The sequence below is a fragment of the Papio anubis genome, chromosome 6 (assembly GCF_008728515.1).
Source record: "Papio anubis isolate 15944 chromosome 6, Panubis1.0, whole genome shotgun sequence".
In the NCBI taxonomy this organism is placed as follows: Eukaryota; Metazoa; Chordata; class Mammalia; order Primates; family Cercopithecidae; genus Papio; species Papio anubis.
The window spans coordinates 103,304,381-103,323,702 of record NC_044981.1 but is presented as its reverse complement, the minus strand read 5'-3'; the positions used below and the strand labels follow the sequence as shown (position 1 = coordinate 103,323,702).

General features: G+C 41.9%; 1 protein-coding gene across 5 annotated transcripts in view; it reads right to left on the bottom strand.

Annotated features, from left to right (window-relative positions):
• Positions 1–17,894, bottom strand: part of LOC116275457 (sine oculis-binding protein homolog) — a 34,569-nt gene extending 16,675 nt beyond the window's left edge. For 2 of the 5 annotated variants that reach the window (XR_004184571.1, XM_031667696.1), the window contains exons 1-3: positions 17,281–17,894; positions 4,498–4,636; positions 1,886–2,071 (exon numbers count right to left, since the gene is read on the bottom strand). Coding sequence is in view for 4 of the 5 variants with exons in the window: in XM_031667696.1 (XP_031523556.1) it covers positions 1,886–2,071; positions 4,498–4,636; positions 17,281–17,376 (421 nt within the window). In the remaining variant the exon portion in view is untranslated. Of the gene's footprint in view, positions 1–1,885; positions 2,072–4,497; positions 4,637–11,323; positions 12,312–12,345; positions 16,540–17,280 lie in introns of those variants that run through there. The other 3 variants (XM_031667698.1, XM_031667699.1, XM_031667697.1) reach the window with 3 other exon arrangements.
• Positions 17,895–19,322: the final 1,428 nt, after the last annotated feature.

Sequence of the window (19,322 nt, the reverse complement as noted above, 5' to 3'; positions counted from 1 at the left end):
GGCGTGAGCCACCATGCCAGGCTGAAGGGACATTTTTACTGCTAAAATATAGCAGACCAAGCAAAAGAATGTAGCAGGAACCATGAAGGAAAATGAGAGTAACACTTAGAATACAGTGCAAGTATATCTATAACATAGGTCGAGGAACTTGTATCTACAAATTTCTTCACTGTTTATGGATGCATAACCAAATACCTATCTTCCCTAATAAAAACACAAACATTAGCTTTAGTATGTTATAGTAAGTACTGCTGTTGAAACTCAGTTTTATCATTGTTCAATTCAACACACAGAAAAATAACCAGCGTTACAACTAAACACTCTAGGATGATTCCAACATTTTATAGCGAGCCAGATACAATATTATTTAACTTCTCTGTGTGAAACATACCTATAGCCCAGCTTGCAATATCACATAACACTCAGCCCACTGCCATCTAGATCTAATACACTGCCATCTAATTTTCAGGAAATATAAAAGAATGAATTACATTATCATACAAGTGAAAGATTTCCATTAAAAAAAGAAAAGAAAAGAAAAAACTATCAGAGAGGTTTCCAGGAATTAGAAAGAACTCTGGGTGGAGAAGATACATAATCTTCAGGGGTGTCCAACATTTGAGCTTCCCTGGGCCACATTAGAAGAAGAATTATCTTGTCTTGGGCCACACATAAAATACATTAACAATAACGATAGCTGATGAGATTAAAAAATTGTTTTAGGGCCCGGCATGGTGGCTCACACCTGTAATCCCAGCACTTTGGGAGGCCGAGGCAGGTGGATCACCTGAGGTCAGGAGTTCAAGACCAGACTGGCCAACATGGTGAAACCCCGTATCTACTAAAAATATAAAAATTAGCCAGGCACAGTGGTGAGTGGCTGTAATCCCAGCTACTTGAGAGGCTGAGGAAGGAGAATCACTTGAACTCTGGAGGCAGAGGTTGCAGTGAGCCAAGATAGCGCCACTGCACTCCAGCCTGGGCGAGAAGAGTGAAACTCCATCTCGGAAAAAAAAAAAAAAATTAAATCTCAAAAAAAAACTTGTAATGTTTTAAGAAAGTTTACAAATTTGTGTTGGGCCACAGGTTGGACAAGCTTAATCTAGGTGGTTTCTCTAGTAGATTTCGAGGAAGGCATGTAGAAGAACAAGCCTGCCACATGCCCTTTTATAAAACTATCCCTCCCCTCAGGAGACCCCAGAGGAGAGGCGGCCCTCCTTATGCACCACCCAGTTCAACCGTGGTTACTTTTTCTTTTTGTTGAGACGGAGTTGTGCTCTTGTTGCCCAGGTTGGAGTGCAGTGGCGCGATCTCGGCCCACGGCAACCTCTGCCTCCCAGGTTCAAGCGATCCTTCCGCCTCAGCCTCCGGAGTAGCTGGGATTACTAGCTAATCCCAAAATACTAATTTTTTGTATTTTTAGTAGAGATAGGGTTTCATCATGTTGGCCAGGCTGGTCTCAAACTCCTGACCTCAGGTGATCCGCCCACCTTGGCCTCCCAAAGTGCAGGGATTACAGGCCAACCATGGTTACTTTTTTCTTACTAAACAGTCATTGTCTATATCTTATTTTTAAAAACCATTTTATGTTTTTTTCTCATTTTAAACAGATGACTTCACAGAAGGAAAATAACATTGTTTTGTAGTCAGTGGTAGAAAAGGTTTATTGTCAGTTGAAAGTTTATAGCCTAAGTAGTAGTAGGTAAGGAAATTTTCCTAATATGATAATAATACTCTAAGTAATGCCTGTATCAACATTTCTTACCTATAAGGTCCCTAAGACAGCCTCTACCAAAGTTAACTTGAGCATTTAATAATTATTCATAAGATAGTTAAAACAACTTTCTATGAATTGTTATCACTGAAAACACCAGTAGTGACTTACCTGCTGGTGGCTTTATGAAAGGTGGTGGAATTAAAGGTACAATAATGGGCACATTGCCATGATCCTTTGACCCTGCAGGTGAGTCACTGAGTCCATTTCCAGTGGCAAGCCCTGAATAGCCTGTGCTTATATTGTATGGTGAAATAACACTGTCCTCGGGTAATTTTGGTTTTGGCAAAGAATTTTCTGCAAAAGAAAAAAATCATATTCAACATGACCAAAGAACGTAATGCAGTAGACTTAAATTTTTCCTAATTTTCTCAAGTAAAATGGCCATGAACCAAAGAAATTTTTTCTTGCAAATCTTTAAACAATGTACTAGAACTCCAGTTCATCCAGGAACTTTTTAGTCTGGTTACCATAAATTTCCAACGGGTTCCTTTATAATTTGTTCCACTATGATAGCTAATATTCCAGTTGAATCATGGTGATAAATTTTAGCACTGTAAAATTCCATAGAAAATTGAGAAGTGGTGGCTGGGCGAGGTGGCTCACGCCTGTAATCCCAGTACTTTGGGAGGCCAAGGAGGATGGATCGCCTGAGGTCAGGAGTTCAAAATCAGCCTGGCCAACATGGTGAAACCCCGTCTCTACTAAAAATACAAAAAATTAGCCAGGCATGGTGATGTGTGCCTGTAGTCCCAGCTATTCGGGAGGCTAAGGTAAGAGAATCACTTGAATCTGGGAGGCAGAGGTTGCAGTGAGCTGAGATCATGCTACTGCACTCCAGACAGAGTGAGACTCCATCTCAAAAAACAAAAACAAAACAAAACAAAACTGAGAGGTGGCCAGGCACTATGGCTCAGGCCTGTAATCCCAGCACTTCAGGAGGCCAAGGCAGGCAAACCACTCAAGGCCAGGAGTTTGAAACCAGCCTGGCCAACATGGTAAGACCCCCGTCTCTACTAAAAATACAAAAATCAGCCAGGCATAGTGGCACACCCCTGTAATGCCAGCTACTTGGGAGGTTGAGGCACAAGAATCGCTTGAACCCAGGAGGCGGAGGTTGTAGTGAATTGAGATCGCGCCACTGCACTCCAGCTTAGGTGACAGAGCAAGATTCTGTCTCCAAAAAAAAAAAAGAAAGAAAGAAAAGAAAATTAAGAGGCAATTAACCTTTTTTTCCATGTACAACATGATATACAGCAAACATAGCTCTCTGGCTACCAGGGGAAAGCCTAAAACATGCCCTCCAGCATTGTAACTAGGTCCCACTGTATTATAAACTTATATCATAATATAATCACATGAACCAATGAGAAAGAAGCAGGGAAGAAAACTGATGCTTCACAAGGTATGGATAATACCCATTAAAAAATAACAAAAATAAAAATTTGTAAAACTTACAATGATATGAGCTTTGTACATCGTATCCTTGCATGTGAATCACTTAAAAAAAACAAATGAACAAAAACCTCAACCATGGTAAATAACTTTTTCCTTCTATAGCATATCCTGGCATGCTGTATGTTCCCCAGAAGCAAAGATTATTACCTAGGCCAAGTATTATATGAGCTATTAGTTTATAGAATACAAACTCATGACGTGCATTTTTCATTTACAGTGAAATTGATGATACTATCTCCGTAGCATGATGTGTACAATTTTATAGTAAGCTTAACATAAAATTTGTCATGTACACTCAATTCCACTTGCCTGCAGGACAGCTCAATTACATTTCCTTGCTTGGCATATATGAAGGGAAAGCTCTATCTTAAAGACTGAAAATAAAATGTTTGAACAGGTAGTTTATGCCAACAGATTTTGAATGCAATGCAAATATTGATCAAATTGCCAGTGATGATGTACAATTTGTTTTACCCACATTTTATTAAAGTTCCTTAAATGGGTTGCTTCTTCACATACTTCTCTTCTTTGACAAGCAAGCTCTCATTCCTAATTTAGGTTCATAAATTCAGTATTCATACAGACTTCCCCCATGAGATATCTGGCACTGCTACCCACTGGTAGAATCGGTGTTAATTCAGCTCTGCCAAGGCTCTGTAATTTTCACTCTTTAGCTGGGCTTTGATTAAAAAATTCTTAAAGAGTAATATAGGCTCTAATCATCTACCACTCTCTTACTCCTCTTTTTACCTTATTCAAGTGTGTGGGGGCAGGGAAAGAATGAAAACGTCAAGCAAAACAAAAATAGTACTATCATTTAGATTTCCCACTGAAAAAATAAAAAGGAAGGAGGATTACCAAACTAACAGTGAATCTCTCTAGCAGTCTGAAGATCTAAACCTAACATTTCACTTAACAGAAGCCCCAGTCCCCAACAACTGATATCTATCAAAGGCATCAGGAAACTCTAGTTAGCAAACATTGTCCCTTTCTTTAAATTTGTATGCAGGACCATGGCACTTAGGTCGCTAGTCTCTATCTAGTTCTCCCATAGCTGGGAGGAGATTAAGTTGTGTCTATTTTTGTTTTATGTTGTTCTTTTATATTTCTGCAGAATTCTGCTTATGGGAAAGCACTATTGGGGATGTATGTTTAAATCAACCATTGGCATAATCAACAAAATGAGTCCCAAAGCAACTCAATTCTGGCAGGTTGAGATAGTTAATCCTTCTTTGCATGAACAAAAGGACATTAAATGTCATTACCTTTGAGAACAGAAATGTGCTGCCGGCTCTCCCCATCTGTAGGGTAGCTCCTGAATTCAATATCTTCACCATCTTTTAATTCAACCTTATCATAGCCATACCAGCCAAGGAGTTCATTCATGGTGTTTTCTGCAAAGTTCTGAAAGAGAAGCATAGGTAGTACTACTTATTTCTATAATCAATAACTACTTGAAAAGAATGCATAAATTGAATTCTGCTTGTCCTACCCCATTTATTTGCTGCCCTGCCTCACTTCCCCTAGTGTGGTGTTCATTTTTCAAATAATGTTCAAAAACGATAATGTTTTTAAATCTTAGGATGATGCATTCAATTATGACAGGGCTTCAGATATTTGTAATTTAAAGATAATAAGATAATAAGGTACTACATTTGTTAGTTTTGCCTGTGAATAGGAAGTCATATTTTAGCTTATTAGTCTATAAAGTCTATATCTAACATCAATACAAAAATATTGAAAGGTGAATCACAAAAACAGCTAAGAAAAGATTTTGAAAATGAAAACAACCTTTTGTGGTTCAGATCAATTTAAATTAAAATTGCTTTCTGATTTAGGTGTTGTTTTCTTAACATAACTCTTATCGCAGATAAAGCCAAATTTCAACAAAGAAAAATTTCACAATTGTTAACAGTACCATACAGAAAGCTAGGTTACAATAGGTTACAAGGGTCTTTCTTTTTCATTTTTTTCCTTCTGCAAGAGTTTTTTTCAAAAATCAGGCCAGGCACAGTGGCTCACGCCTATAATCCCAGCACTTTGGAAGGCTGAGGTGGACAGATCACTTGAGATGAAGAGTTCAAGACCAGCCTGGGCAATATGGTGAAACCCCATGTCTATCAAAAAAATGCCCTGGTGGCACACACTTCTAATCCCAGCTACTCGGGAGGCTGAGGCAGGAGAATCGCTTGAACCTGGGAGGCAGAGGTTGCAGTGAGCTGAGATCACACCACTGCACTCTAGCCTGGGCAACAGAGCAAGGCTCCATCTCAAAAAAATTTTTTTTTAAAAATCAATGCATAAGTTGCTTTATATTAGTGACAGGTTCTTTCTCCATAAAATCAAAGGTCACTAAGATTGTCTTCTGACAAGTAACATAAAAGTACCAAATAACTTTAAAGTTACTAGCCAGCCCAGATTTGGGATACTGTAAGAAAACATTTTATAAACTATAAATCAATACATAAATGTAAGATAATATCACTGTTGCTGTTGTTATGGATATCATACTTTGAAAATAATAAGTATAATTGGACAGATTTAATATCTTACATTAAAGTGACTATATCTTAGTACCTTATCAATTGCTATATCTGGAAACAAGATGTAAGACTCTGTGTGTTAATGACCTTAATGCTTGTGTGTGCCTTAAACATTCCTATCTGGCAGGGAACCATGAGCTTCCTAAGCTGAGCTAGAAAAACTATATATTCTAACCTTCTTTGTGGCTCAAAGAATCTTTTATTACCCTTCTGAGAAGCTGTCATTTCTGAATTACACTGCGATGTATAATTTATATACCTGAAACAAAGCACCAAGGCTAAGCCAGAGTGTGCACAGTCTCAACGTGTGAGTTCCATGTTTTCTTGAATTTCACGACTTTAAATTTCAGCAGGGGTTGCATAAAAAATAAAAGACATTACACTACTGACTCCACAAAAACAAACCTGGCATTTCAAACTACCCACAGAATGCTAGGTTTTTTGCTTTAGTACCCACTTAAGCTCTGAACTCCAACTGGGTCAATCTGTGACGGTACAGCGTATTAACCATTAAGAAAAACTAGCCAGATTGATTCAGTGTTACCATTCGCAAGGCCAAGAGTCAGTCATATCAAGCTTTAGTGAGGCATTTATTCTCTCTGATGGCTGGTCGTGTCCACATTAAATAGACAAACTTTTCATGAATGCACAAAAATATGATCAATATGAATAATAAGTTCAGCAACTTTAGGAATATCACTGAGGAGGACTGGGTTGAACGCTGCCCCACTAAATCAAAAGAGATCTCTTTAATGAGGCGTCAGTCTCCCCAACACCTAATTTCTTTCACTGAGATGAGAGCCTGGCTTGAGAATGACAATCCCTAGGCACACAAATAGAGGTCCTCTATCAATGGTCTGGCAGCAGAAATCTCCAAGGATGAGGCTTATACTTTTCATCAAAAAACCAATTCCCAACAGCATTAAAAGCCAAATGCAAGCCATCCGATTGGTCGGTGTGCCATTTGCCCCAATCTCTAAAAAAACTGTGCCAAGACGGAATATCTTTTGCATATACCCTAGTGACTATATCCAGTTTTATAGACCGGTCATCTATGGGTGCCACCTTCTCCTGTTTCTGTCTAGCCTCTGAAGTCACACAAAGGCTGTGAATGCTTAATTCATGGAGCAACCCTCTAGCCAAGGATATAGATTTGTTTTAGTCTAGCTGCAAAGCCATTCAGCCTTTCAGAACCAGTTCCAGGGATGGGATCCAGAAGTTTTAGACATTTGGGTAAAAACTGAAACCTCACCTGGAATATTAACACCAAATTCACATTATTTGAGCATCAAAACTGCATCAGTTTAGTTTATGGTTTGTGCTGAAAAGTCAGAGGCCTCATGGAACAATCAATATGAACTTGATCTATTCCATGATTTTCAAGTTACTATAAATGTCAGGGTAAATAAACTCTAAAACATTCCCTTTCTTGTCATGGAAAATAAAAATAAACACCTTAATGTTTTGATATACTGCTACAAAAGCAGAAAACAAAGGTTTATATAACTTCAAGCCATAAATCTCAAAGCTTTCACGAAAGGGGCAAGATGAAAGAGAAAACGATCACCAAAGTTTCTTGTAGTACGGTTACAAGAAATGACTATTACTTCTGTTGTATACACTATTGTATGAAGAAGTCAAAGGACTCCAAGGAATCAAAAATTTTTAATTTTAAATTTCAAGGTGAAGTTTGATGCTAGATATGTCATAGTTCATTATGGTGCTAAACCAAAGTAAATAAAATATATTTTTAACATTATCCTCCAAGAAATATATTCTTTTTCCTTTTCCTTTTTTTTTTTTTTTTAGACAGGGTCTCACTCTGTGGGCCAAACTGGAGTGCAGTGGCACAATCCTGGTTCACTGCGACCTCCACCTCCTGGGCTCAAGTGCCTCAGCCTCCCAAATAGGTGGGAGTACAGGCGCGAGCCACCATGCCCAGCTAATTTTTCTATTTTTGCAGAGACAGGGTTCACCATGTTGGCCAGACTGGTTTCAAACTCCTGACCTCAAGTGATCCACCTGCTTCAGCCTCCCAAAGTGCTGGGATTACAGGTGTGAGCTACTGTGCCTGAAGAAACATAATATATTCTGAGACATGAATTTAATGTTTATGACCTATAAAGATTTTCAAGTCTTTCTAGCAGAGAATTACAACAGTTACTTTTCAGCATTTTTTTTGTATTATTATCCCTTAAAAAGGAATTTCCTATTTAAAAAGTTATTCACTTCCTAAGTTTCTTTTATATATACATATATATATATGAAAAATAATAAAGGTAATAGTAGTTAAAATGCAGAGAGATTTTTGAGATAGGGATGTTCAGTAATAAAACAAGCCACTGAACTAAGGCAGGTTATGAAATCTGCCTCCCCCAAAATCTTTACCCAGCATTTCTCCTGGAGACCTAGGGCAGGAAATGAAGTAGAGTCTCTTTTGTTAAGAGTCCCTCCTAGTTTTAGGATTCTGTAAAATCAAAGAACTTCTACTTATACAAGAAATAAAAGAAAAAAATACCTTTTGCAAAGAAATTTCATAATTACAGTGATCATACCTCATGAATTTTACTGAGTCACTATTTCAAATATTTTATCATTGCTCCCATAAATCATCAAAATGTGCCAGAGATTTCAGTATTTTGGCATTTGAACTACATTTTGCAGACTGCTTCTTGACCTTGGAAGTGACACAAAAATAATCTCTCAAACCATGTGGTCCAATTTGGATTTGGAAAATAGGTCACTGTAATTATAATAATGTCTAATAGTCTTATAGCACTTTACAGTGTTTCTATATCTTTTAATTCTCCTGATCTTTTCAATAACCCTACGTGTTAGGTATTTGATTTCCACAATAAACTTTTGGTGAACCTATATGACATCCTCTTTTTACGACAGAAAATTAGAGCATCAAAAAGGTAAAAGACAGGCATGAGAGATCTAGTAAAGTCAAAACTAAAATATGTATTTTCTAATTCTTAAGCCAGATCTCTTTCTACTATAAATTCTGTACTTCCCAATGTGTCCGCAATTCCAAAGAAGCTACCTCCCGGACCAATCGAAGAGCTGCAAAGATGTCACGCAAGAGGATGTCAATATCATATATAAAGAGATTTCTAAATAGGGCATATCTACTTACGTTGAGACTTTGCTTGCTTTTGGATGTGATCATTGACCTCTACTTTCCTTAACAGGGGTGCTCAAGATTCACAATTAAAATGGAATCTCCTCATTTTACAATGTTTTGATACTACATCTAACTCTAACTGCTTTGTACTTCTAATACCTAATTTCTCTGCCTCTTTCCTTCCCTCTCCAATTCTCCTCTCTCACCTCCAGGGGTTCATAAGGAAAAAAGACAATCCTAACATTTAGTCTGAAAGCATGATCTCTTCTGATAATTAAAATAAAAACAAAAACAAAAAGGTCACAGAAAGACAGGTGGAAAGGAAATTTTACTATTTCTTTACTCCTCCTGAGTTCTTCCTAGACCAGCAAAATCATTTTTGTTGGATCTTAACTGCCAGGATATTCATCAAACACCTTCCTTATTCAACTGGAAGTACTGTACAAATGTCAAAGTTCAACCTACGTGATTTTTTTTCCTTTCTGAGAAGCTGTGAATGACACTACGTGATTTTTTATTGAACATTTTACCAGGTAAATAATAAAGAGTTGACTTCAAAACACTTTGAAAATAGCAGTAATTACAAATTCTCAAAATACCTCTGAAACACAAGTACTTCAAAATCTTCAAAAAGAACTGGTGATTTTATTTATTTTGAAAACAACAAATAGATTTTAAAACATAGATACTGATTTTTTCATACCGGGCCTTGCAAAACTGAATGTCAATGTGCTTTCAAATTTATATTCTACCCAAGACAGCAGGAAGTATTCAAAGAGGCCCCAGTCACTCACCCAATGAGGGGCAAGTCATGCCCTTCCCCTCTCCATAAACATCATTCCCATTTTCACTGCAAGTCCCAGTTCTAGTAAAACATGTCATCTATTTCAAATACAATGTAAGTTACCTGAGGGCAGGAACCCTTAATTTCATTTTATGCCTCACCTAACATAATGCTTAGCACTTAATCCAGTCACAAATATTTATTTAAATGCATAGTTACAGAGAAATGATCAAGTAAAATTCAGGAAAATCTGATTTTAAAAATAAGTATGTAAAAGCTTAAAAATTATAATATGTAGTATTAGTAAGCACTCTCATGCTATTGGGAATTTAAATTGCTACAACTGTAAGAAAGAGTAATTTGACTCTATGCATTAAAAGCCTTAAAATTGTACATACCCTTTGACTTAGCAATTTTACTTCTAGGGACTGTTGAAACTATCCTAGGAAAATAGCTATGGGAATATGCATGTTTCAGGAATGTTTATCTCAGTGTTGTTTTCTTAGAAACAAACTAAATGCCAAACAATAGGAATTCTAGTTAAATAAATTATAGTTTGGGCATATAATGGAATACTATTTTGCCACTAAAATAAATACTGTAGATAAATTTTTATTGCCACGAAAAGCTATTAACAGTATATTAAGTTTTAAAAGGAAGGTTAGTACAGTATGAGTTTTTTAATAAAAACTATATATCATATATAGAGAAAGGACATAAAAAGACATAAATCAAAATGTTGACAGTAATTGTATCTGGGTGGGAAAATTACAGCCTTTGTTTTTCTTTTTGCTTATTTCTATTGCCTACTCTACATTTTTGTCATGTCCATGTATTATTTTCATAAAAATAAAAAACTAGTTTTAATTAAAAATTAACACATAGTCTCAGTCACAGACAACTACATCAGCGATAGTCACAGTCCTAATGACAACAAAAAGGATATGTCGGTTACATTACTTAACTTCAAAACATTCTGACACCCATTATCCAAGAAAGTGGAGCACATGAGAAACGCTTTCAAAGGAAAAAGAAACTCCCAATTCCAAACAACTGCGAAAGCATGGGGCAAAAAATGCTACTATCTCTGCTAGTTAAGGTTATGAATAGTGGAATGATGGTTATTTCTGGAAAACAGTTTATCTCCCTTTCCATCTCCATATGCTCTGACTTACTTCTGGGGTAGATATCTATTAAGCATCATTGGACTCATTAATAGAGATAAAGAAAGGGAATCTGCAGAAGATAGGCAGAAGCCTTGTTCCAGTTCCAGAGTGAAGCAGGAATTGAATCTGATTAGAAGTCAGTTTCTAGCTCTATTCTCAGGCCTGGCCCAGGGCTGAGTCTGAGTTGTCTTTCTTAACACAGACCCAGTGGATCAGTTCTATTTTATGGTTTTGCCAAGAAAAAGGTCATGACATAAAATTTAAATAGTGCAAAAGAAATATTTGAAGAGCCCTTTGCAGATTACAAAGTACTTCCTCATTTATGATCCCACTGGATCCAATGGTATAGTTAGGACGAGCCGCTCCCCACAGATGACCCACTAGAGGGTCATCAATGTGCATGAAATAGTAAGGGTGGCCAGATTCCCACTCTCAGTGCAGACTTTACATACTGAACCCTGCTGTTTTTACCTGAACTACAGCTTTCAAGCTTGAAATTCTTTGAAGATGGTTCCTATGCTCCATTTTGGTTCATTCTGCAGAATTGTTCTTTGCCACAACACGATGATTTTAATGCAGAGGACACATCATTAACACTAATACCCAGCTCTGGTCTGGAACAGGCTGGAAAAGAAAGTCTTACTCTCTTATTGATATATCCTAAATTGGATGGCTATATAATTGGCATATGAAACCAAAATCATGTGGTTCTGCATATAAAATGTACAGTGTTTTACTGTCTCGTCGTGATACAGAGCAGACAATCATGTCCCCACATTTTAATCTGCTGCCAGGACATCAAATGTCCTAAAAGGGTCAAACAAATGCTGTGAAATTGTGAATACCAGCCCTCAGGCTAACACTGTGGCAGGCATGGCAGGTGTACAGCTGTGTGCAGCTGTGTCCTTTCACAGCTGCAGAACTGCCTTAAAAAATCACCAAGACTTGTTACATTGTTTTCCTGTCTGTGCCAAAGTCACTAGCCTTAATGCAGCACAGAGTTCCACAGGCCTTTGGTTATATAAGAGATATTAACACCCATTGGTCTACAGATCCTAAAATATACATTCAGCAAATCTCACTTACCACATGCTTTCATGTCTGTTTACATGCTTCAATGGGCACTATCAAAAACAAAGTCTTCTGTGTTTTTTTCCTTCCTCTTCTAACTTGTAATATCCCCTCTCCTTTAGGAACATATTCAATAATCTTATCAGCTTGATAGTACAAGTGTGGCTAAATTCACATTCCGCAAGAGGAAGTTTTAGACTTTAAGGATTTTGATGATATACCTTCTACTACTTCTAATAATTTTGTTAAGTATGAAGACTCAGTAAATAAAAGAGAATTTTATATAAGATATAAAAAGTTTGGTTACCCTAACAAGAGACTACCTTTTCCTAGAACTCTCCCTTTTAGAGAGCCACTGTGCTCGCTAATATTTGCCCTTTTTTGAGGCCCTGTTTTTTACTTTCCTTTAAAAATTCTGTTACCTCTTGGTTTCTGTAAGTCTGTCTTTCACACAAGGAGAGTAGGGCTTGGCTTCTCAGAGCAGTGCTTGGCAAGCACAGAGGCAGGAAACGCAGAAGGGAATGAGTCTGTCAGACTCATTTTCTTCTAGTTCAAATGTTTATTTCAGATTCAAGAGGAAGTGGAGTGGTTCCTTTCCATTTCCTCGTCTCTGGAACCTGCGAGTTGTATAAGTAAGTTTAGAGAATGATGCTCTACTGTACATCACACCAGTTCATGGATGGAGAAAGAGACTCTTCCCAGAAAACCCCTGGTTTGAACAGACCATAATACGTAACCCTCTAAGCTCTCACAGGACAGTCTTTTACAGGTTTAGCTTGAAGTCTTTGGCAGAACAAGTGAGAGCAAGGCTGAAGGCTCAGGAACATCTTATACCTGTTTCCAAGAGGCCAGGGCTATATGCCCACTAACATTAGTCCCCATCTCTGCCACGTGGCACACCTGAGGCCACTGCTTAGAGGGAGAGTCTAACATAATTTGTGAATGCCACAGTGGGATCTGGGGTCCTAAGTTCACTTTCTAAGTTCCTGAGAATTATGCTTCTGACACCAGGATAGAGTTTCAACAGCAAAACTTAAAATATACCTGTTTTAATAATGAGCCAATTTCAAACTTAAACATGCTGACTTTTCCAATCCACGCTCTGATTTCTCTCTCTCTCTTAAAATCAAGCTATTTATCTCACCAGCTCGGCTCTGCAACTTGCTTTATTGTCTATGCAATTGACACAGGTTATTTTTAATGCCAAATCGAGACCATCAGAAAACAAACTAGAAAATCTTGTGGTAAGTTTACTACTAAACTCTAACAGATGTGCCTGACTCAAATTGTAGGCATCAGGACTGAAGCGTAATTTTAGGTACAAATTACTTACTGAGAATATTTATAGACAGAAAACTTCTTCAGCAAAGAAGCATCTCTGACATTTAACACAGATTCTCCTGTAGTTTAGCAATTGATAAAGAAGTTAAACATTGTAAGTGCATTAATTATGGTTTGTTTAGGACAGTTTCCGGCACAGAATCCTTGATCTAATCATGCTGGTTTTGTCAAAGAATTTTAAAAGACAAAAATTGGACTCATAATCTCTACTCACAGTTTGGATATTTTGAGTTGTATTGTTGTTTGGTAGCTACTGATCACAAAAGATCTATGTGCCAAAACACATATCCTTAAGTGCATCAATATTTACCTTATACATATATTTACGCTTACACATTCACTAGTAGAAGTTAGTTTCTATATTATATCTACTATGCTCTGGATGAACTCCTGAAACTAATTAACCTTCCCATATGTCAGAATTCCCTCCTGACATTCATTTATTATGATACATGTGAGCTAACAGTATACCTGAGACATATTATATTAGATACAATCACGATATTCACTTTAGAAACATATACACTGCATTGCTGTCTGATTTTTAAAAATTCTCTCTACTAGCCACTAATTAAATAAGGCAAAGTAACTGTAAGTACATTAGTACAACCAATCTTTTTAATCAGGAAAAACCAGGATAAGGGAAGAAGAAAAGGAAAGATAAAGAAACATTGTAAAGGTCATAATGAGACAAACATTTCTACTTGAAGATATTTTCAGGGAGTACACTACAAGCAAGCTATGCCAAGTCATGTACTTTTCATACACAAAATTATATTGTATCAAATTTAAATTTGTTACAACTGCCATGTACATTAAACCAGTGATAACGAAAATGTAACTCAATATCTGATCTAGTGAAACAGCAACCAGCATTAGCTCTCAGCCACATGAAGACACTCTTCAATGCCATTACTGGTGTCAGCTAAACCTCAGCCAGTTTGTCTTCTCCAGCCATTTTAAAATAAATATGTGACTATCTCAATTAGGAAATCTTGAAGGAAGTCTCTATGATGAGGCAAGTTTGTTGCTCATTCTCAGTGCCCTGCATTTGCTGTACTTAAAATAGACACTTGTACCAATGTCCTTTCTATTACCCGAAGGGGGGAAAAAATCACATACACACCAGTCCTTTTTCTTTCAGCTCACAGAGAAGCAACTCAATCCAACCAGTGTTGAAACCTGAGTAGGTCACTGTACACCACGATAAAATTCCCTAATCCCTGAGCCAAATCTCCCTAAGGAGGGCCTCCTCCTGATCCTCCACTTCCCAGGCTGACTTTTCCATTTGCTCTCTCCTCTTTCCCCCTTTCATTTCCCCTACCTTCAAGCCTTGATATGTGATCCGAGGTGGGGGCTCAGGTTTCCGTTTTTACAGCTTAGGCCACGCTAGCTGTATACATTCCTTTCTTTCTGCCGGGCAGTGATTACTTACCAGGGCTTAGTTTACACTGGTCCAGATGAAAGCCGTTCAGATGAAGGCAAACACAGCCAGGCAGCTCCAGCGGCACCGATATGAAGCTGCACAAGGCCACATTGTGTTCTCGGTGACATTTTGTTGCACACAACTATATACAGGGCAACCAACTTGTTATGTTACTCTACACTTAGGTTCAGGGAGCTAGAGGAGTAATAGTATCATGATGTTTGGGGAGGGGTTTTGTTGATGTGATTATTAATATTAAAAACAGAAAGATATTAAGGAGTTCAAAATAACCCTTCCACCTTTTGACTTTGAGAAACCACTTTTTAAGTGAGGACTTTTGGTGCTGTTATATTAGAATAATGCACCTAAACAATTCCACTAGATCTCGGGCATGGTATACTTGAACATGACTAAAAATTTTGGTTAGGGGTATTTTACTTTGGTCCAAAGCAGAGAGAAAATACTGATCCTACAGACAATTGAATTATTTGCTGTGTAAAACTTCTTATTTAATACTACTCTGGATTGAAAGGGTGAGGATTAAAACTTCAAATAGTGGGTGGTGATTTGGAAGGAAAATAACATTTTAAAAAGAGGAAATTTCTGTGCACCAAGGTTAATTCCATACTTAGTCCTGCAGCATCGGCTAAAAATTGTGTAATTTTTCCCCTTCACACAATGTTGTTTTTGTTTCTTCCTCACCAGTTCAGACAAACATCTGTTATACTGTAGAAGGACAACTATCTCCCAAACCACGGAGTATGCCTGCAGCCAAAATCAACAACGCGAGCCCCAAGCATCGAGCACAGTCAGCCTTTATATCCAGCCGGGATAACATTTCACATGTTTTGATTAAAATTAGCTAATTTGTAATTCTAGAACCTATGAAACTTAAAAGCTGCCATCCATATACATCACATTAGGCAGTGTTTTAAAGGGCCAGAGCTGGTTGCGATTTCCTAGTGGCTTTCACCTCTCTCCCCTTTCCCCACCCCCAACCTAAAATGAAATGCAAAAGTAATCTGGAAATGCAGGACAGTAGGCAAGGGTAAGTGAAGAAGGATGGTTATTATGGACTGTTTAAATTTTGTTCCTATCAAAAAACAACAACTTCTACTGGTCTTAAAAATACATATAACTGTCCATCATTGGAATCAACGGTGGTTTCCATCATAAGAAATGGTATTGATTTTCAAGGCAAATCTCCCTTAACTCTCCGTTGGACTCATGCTGCACCTCTAGCTTCCAGGTACTAAGTTCCTTATCCAGTAATAAAACCCCTAATTCTGATATTTAGGTTGCTTCTGACATTTCCGAGAGGAAAGTAAAGCTAAGCATATGCACCTAGGTACACATACATATATGATGTATATCCATGCGTCCCCTGCTAAGCGTGAGCTATGACAGAAAATGTTTGTTCTAATGAAGAAAGCGTCAAAGCTCAATAAATTTGACTTACTTGCATACCATTTTTATCCAGTTTGTCTTTTAAATACAAACTGAACCAAAACTGGCCAAGTAGTAGTATTTAGCCACCTGGTAGTATTAAGGATTTCATGCAGAAGATGGGGAACACCAAGAAGACCGCAAAATGCAAACCTGCTACTTTTTGATGGCTCGCAGAAAAATAAATTGTTTTAAATCAATAGAGACTCGTGAAATCAACACAGAATAAAACCCTCACCCAGGCAAAAGCCGCAACTTCATGGAAAATAAGGGGCTGGGGGGCAACGAGAGGGTCCGGAGCCGAGCAGTGCTCTTGTGCAATCGCTCTAACGCGAACAGCTGGAGCGCCAGGCTACTGCGCTCTCCACCTCTGGTGCACCGCTGGCCTGGCGGGGAGCCCGGCCTAGCCGAGAGGACTCCGGGCCGGCCTTTGGGAACAATGGGCAGGCGCCCTGCAAAGGCCGCCCTCAGACAGCTGTCCTCTAGCGGGGCTGGCCGGGGTCTGCTTCGCTGGGAAGTGAGGCAGGCAGAGGCGAGCGAGAGGCGGAGGCTGCCAGTGGAGAGGAGCGGGCGGGGGTGGGCGAGGCGAGCGGTCAGGACCGTGCCCAGACCCGCGCCTCTCGGGCCGCAGCTCGCCGGGCACTGACGGGCTCTTCACGCCGTCGCAGCTGGTTGGTTGGGGGGAAGCGGGATTGAGGAGAAGGAGGGTGAGCTAGGGGAGAGGGGTGGAATAGAGCTCTCTCCGGGGTGCCCCGGCCAGGTGGCTCCTAACTTTGGAGGGAACCTGAGAATGATTCCCAAAAAGCGGGGGAGAAACTGCACCGTCCACTGGGAAAGCCTCTTCCCCTGCCCACCGCCGCTCGGGTCCCCGGTGCCCTCGCTCTGAAACGCGCCAGTGCCAACCTGGGGTTCGTAAGGTTAAATAGTATGTGGTCCCCCCTCATCAAATCTGAGGTTGGCAACAATTTCGGGGATGCAGCCCGCGAGTTGGCCTCTGCTTTACACCTGGAGGCGCGGAGCCGTTCTGGGCATCCTACAGAAACTGACAAGCGCGCCCCGGTACCCCCCAGATCCATACCACGGCCCACGGGGAGCGGGCGCAAGTAAGAAGTCAGTCTCCCTGGCCCCCGAGATCCAAAAATACCTTCATCTCCTCATTGATCTCCCTTTTCACTGGGTGAGCCGGCTTCCTGCTCCGTTTATTTTCCGGAGGTCTCCCTTCTTTCTCCATTTCTGCCATGTTTTTGTGTCTGGTTTCTGTGGAGATGAAATGGCTGCTGCCGCCGCCGGCGGTGGTGGTGGTGGTGGCGGCGGCGGCGGCGGCGGCGGAGGTGGTGCTGATGGTGGCGAGGCTGGCGGAGGTAGCGGTGCTGGCGGGGCCGGGCCGGGCCGCGAGGGGGAGGGCGGGCGGGCGCCGAGAAGCGGGGTCTCTTCTAGCGGCGGAGGACGTCAGTGGCTGTCACGGGGAAGGGTAGTTCGAAGAGTCTCGGGGATGCCGCCGCCGCCGCTCCGGCTCCTGCTGCCGCCGCCGCCGCCGCCGCCGCAGCCAACGCCGCCGCTGCTGCCGCTGCCCCTGCCGCCCTCGCTGCCGCTGCCGCTCCCGCCGCCGCCGCCGCCGGGCCGCATCCTCGGGGCCCCGTGGAGTCGTCAGCCATCTTCCGTCGCTCTGTCCGTCGGCATGGGAGCGGGGAGCGAGGGCCGGCGCGGAGAGCGGCCCCGGGCGTGCGTGCGCGGCTCTGTGTGAGCCCGGGAGAGCGCGCCAGCCCCGGCGCCCAGCGCCTCCAGCGAGCCGAGCCGGGGGCGGGCCGGGGGCTGGCGCGGGAGGAGGGGAGGGAGCGCGGCCGGGAGGGGGTCGGAGGGAGGGGAAAGGTGGGGGGGGGCGAGGACAGCCCCCAGGCTCTCGAGCGGGCGTGGCTTCCGCCGTCACTGGATACGCGGATGCTGCGCGGCTTCGGGGGCTGCTCGCGGCCTCCTGTTCATCCGCGGCGGGCACGGGCGGCTCGCGGCGCCCCCCGCGGCCGCTAACTCCCAGCCACGCGCCGGGGGCGCCGGCGCCCGCTCCGAACCCAGCCCTGCTCCTCAGCTCTGCGACGTGGGCTGGGTTGCGTGTGGAGTTGGTTTTTGAGCCCGTCCTAGGAGCCGCTGAGGAAGAATGAATGGGGGTGAAGCGAGGAGGTTGAGCGGTGGGAGGGCGCGAGACCTGAGGTCGCCTGGCTAGAGGGCCGCCGTCCCCCGGGGAGGGTTGACTGAGCCTGCCGCCTCGAGGGTGCAGCGCTGGGGTCTCGGGGGAAGGAACCCACAGCCCCGACGCGCTTCCCCCCACTGAGCTGCCAGGATAGAGTTTCCCCCTCCGGGGGCCACCGCAGAGTGCGCGGAGGCTGGAGACCCCTTGGAGAGGTCCCCGTGCCCGACCCGGCCGGTCCTTCACGCGGCGCTGCCTCGGACTGCGCTGGCAATGAAGCTTTTGCCTCGCAAAGAACCACTTAGAAGTAGGACATCTCGGCCTTCAGCCCCTTGATTTCTTTTTCCCCTTGTTCCTTCTCTCTTTATCTCTTTCTCACTTATGCTCTGCTTCAAAGCAACAGCTTTACGCGTGACCCCGCCTGCACCCTTATCTGGCTGCCCTGGGTTTCGCCCAAAAGGTTGGGCTGAGTGGGAGCTTCTGGGAGAACACGGTCCCGCGTAGGGTCCCGCTCACCCGGAGTCCGGGCGCCCTCGCCACGCCCCGGTGGGATCCTCCCCTCCCCGCCCGGTTGCACTTTCTCCTCCCGACTTCCCAGCTAGCGCCTGCCCTCCATGGAGCGGTGCTCGCTCCTCTGCGCTCACACGTCCTCTCTTTGGCCCTCTCCTGCCACGCCTGGGGCCGAGGTCTGATTGAGTCTGTCCCTGTCCCTGGGTTGAGGCATTGGGGGTGACGGTTGGATGATGTTTCTGGGAGACGCGCGGCTCTGAGCGCTCCCACACGCTGCAGAGGACAAATTGACGTTCCCAGCTTCTCTTTCCCGCGCCGCGACACTTCATAATTACCGGACACAATGCGATATGGGGGGTGTCCATTGTTCCACTGCGTGTTACTGTGGAGTGTTCGTTATGACAGTGGTGGAACTTAAAATTACACAATTTTTTTTTAAGTTCCTAAAAGAATGAATTTCGTGTGGGGATATGAGTAAGCTTTCCATTAAATCT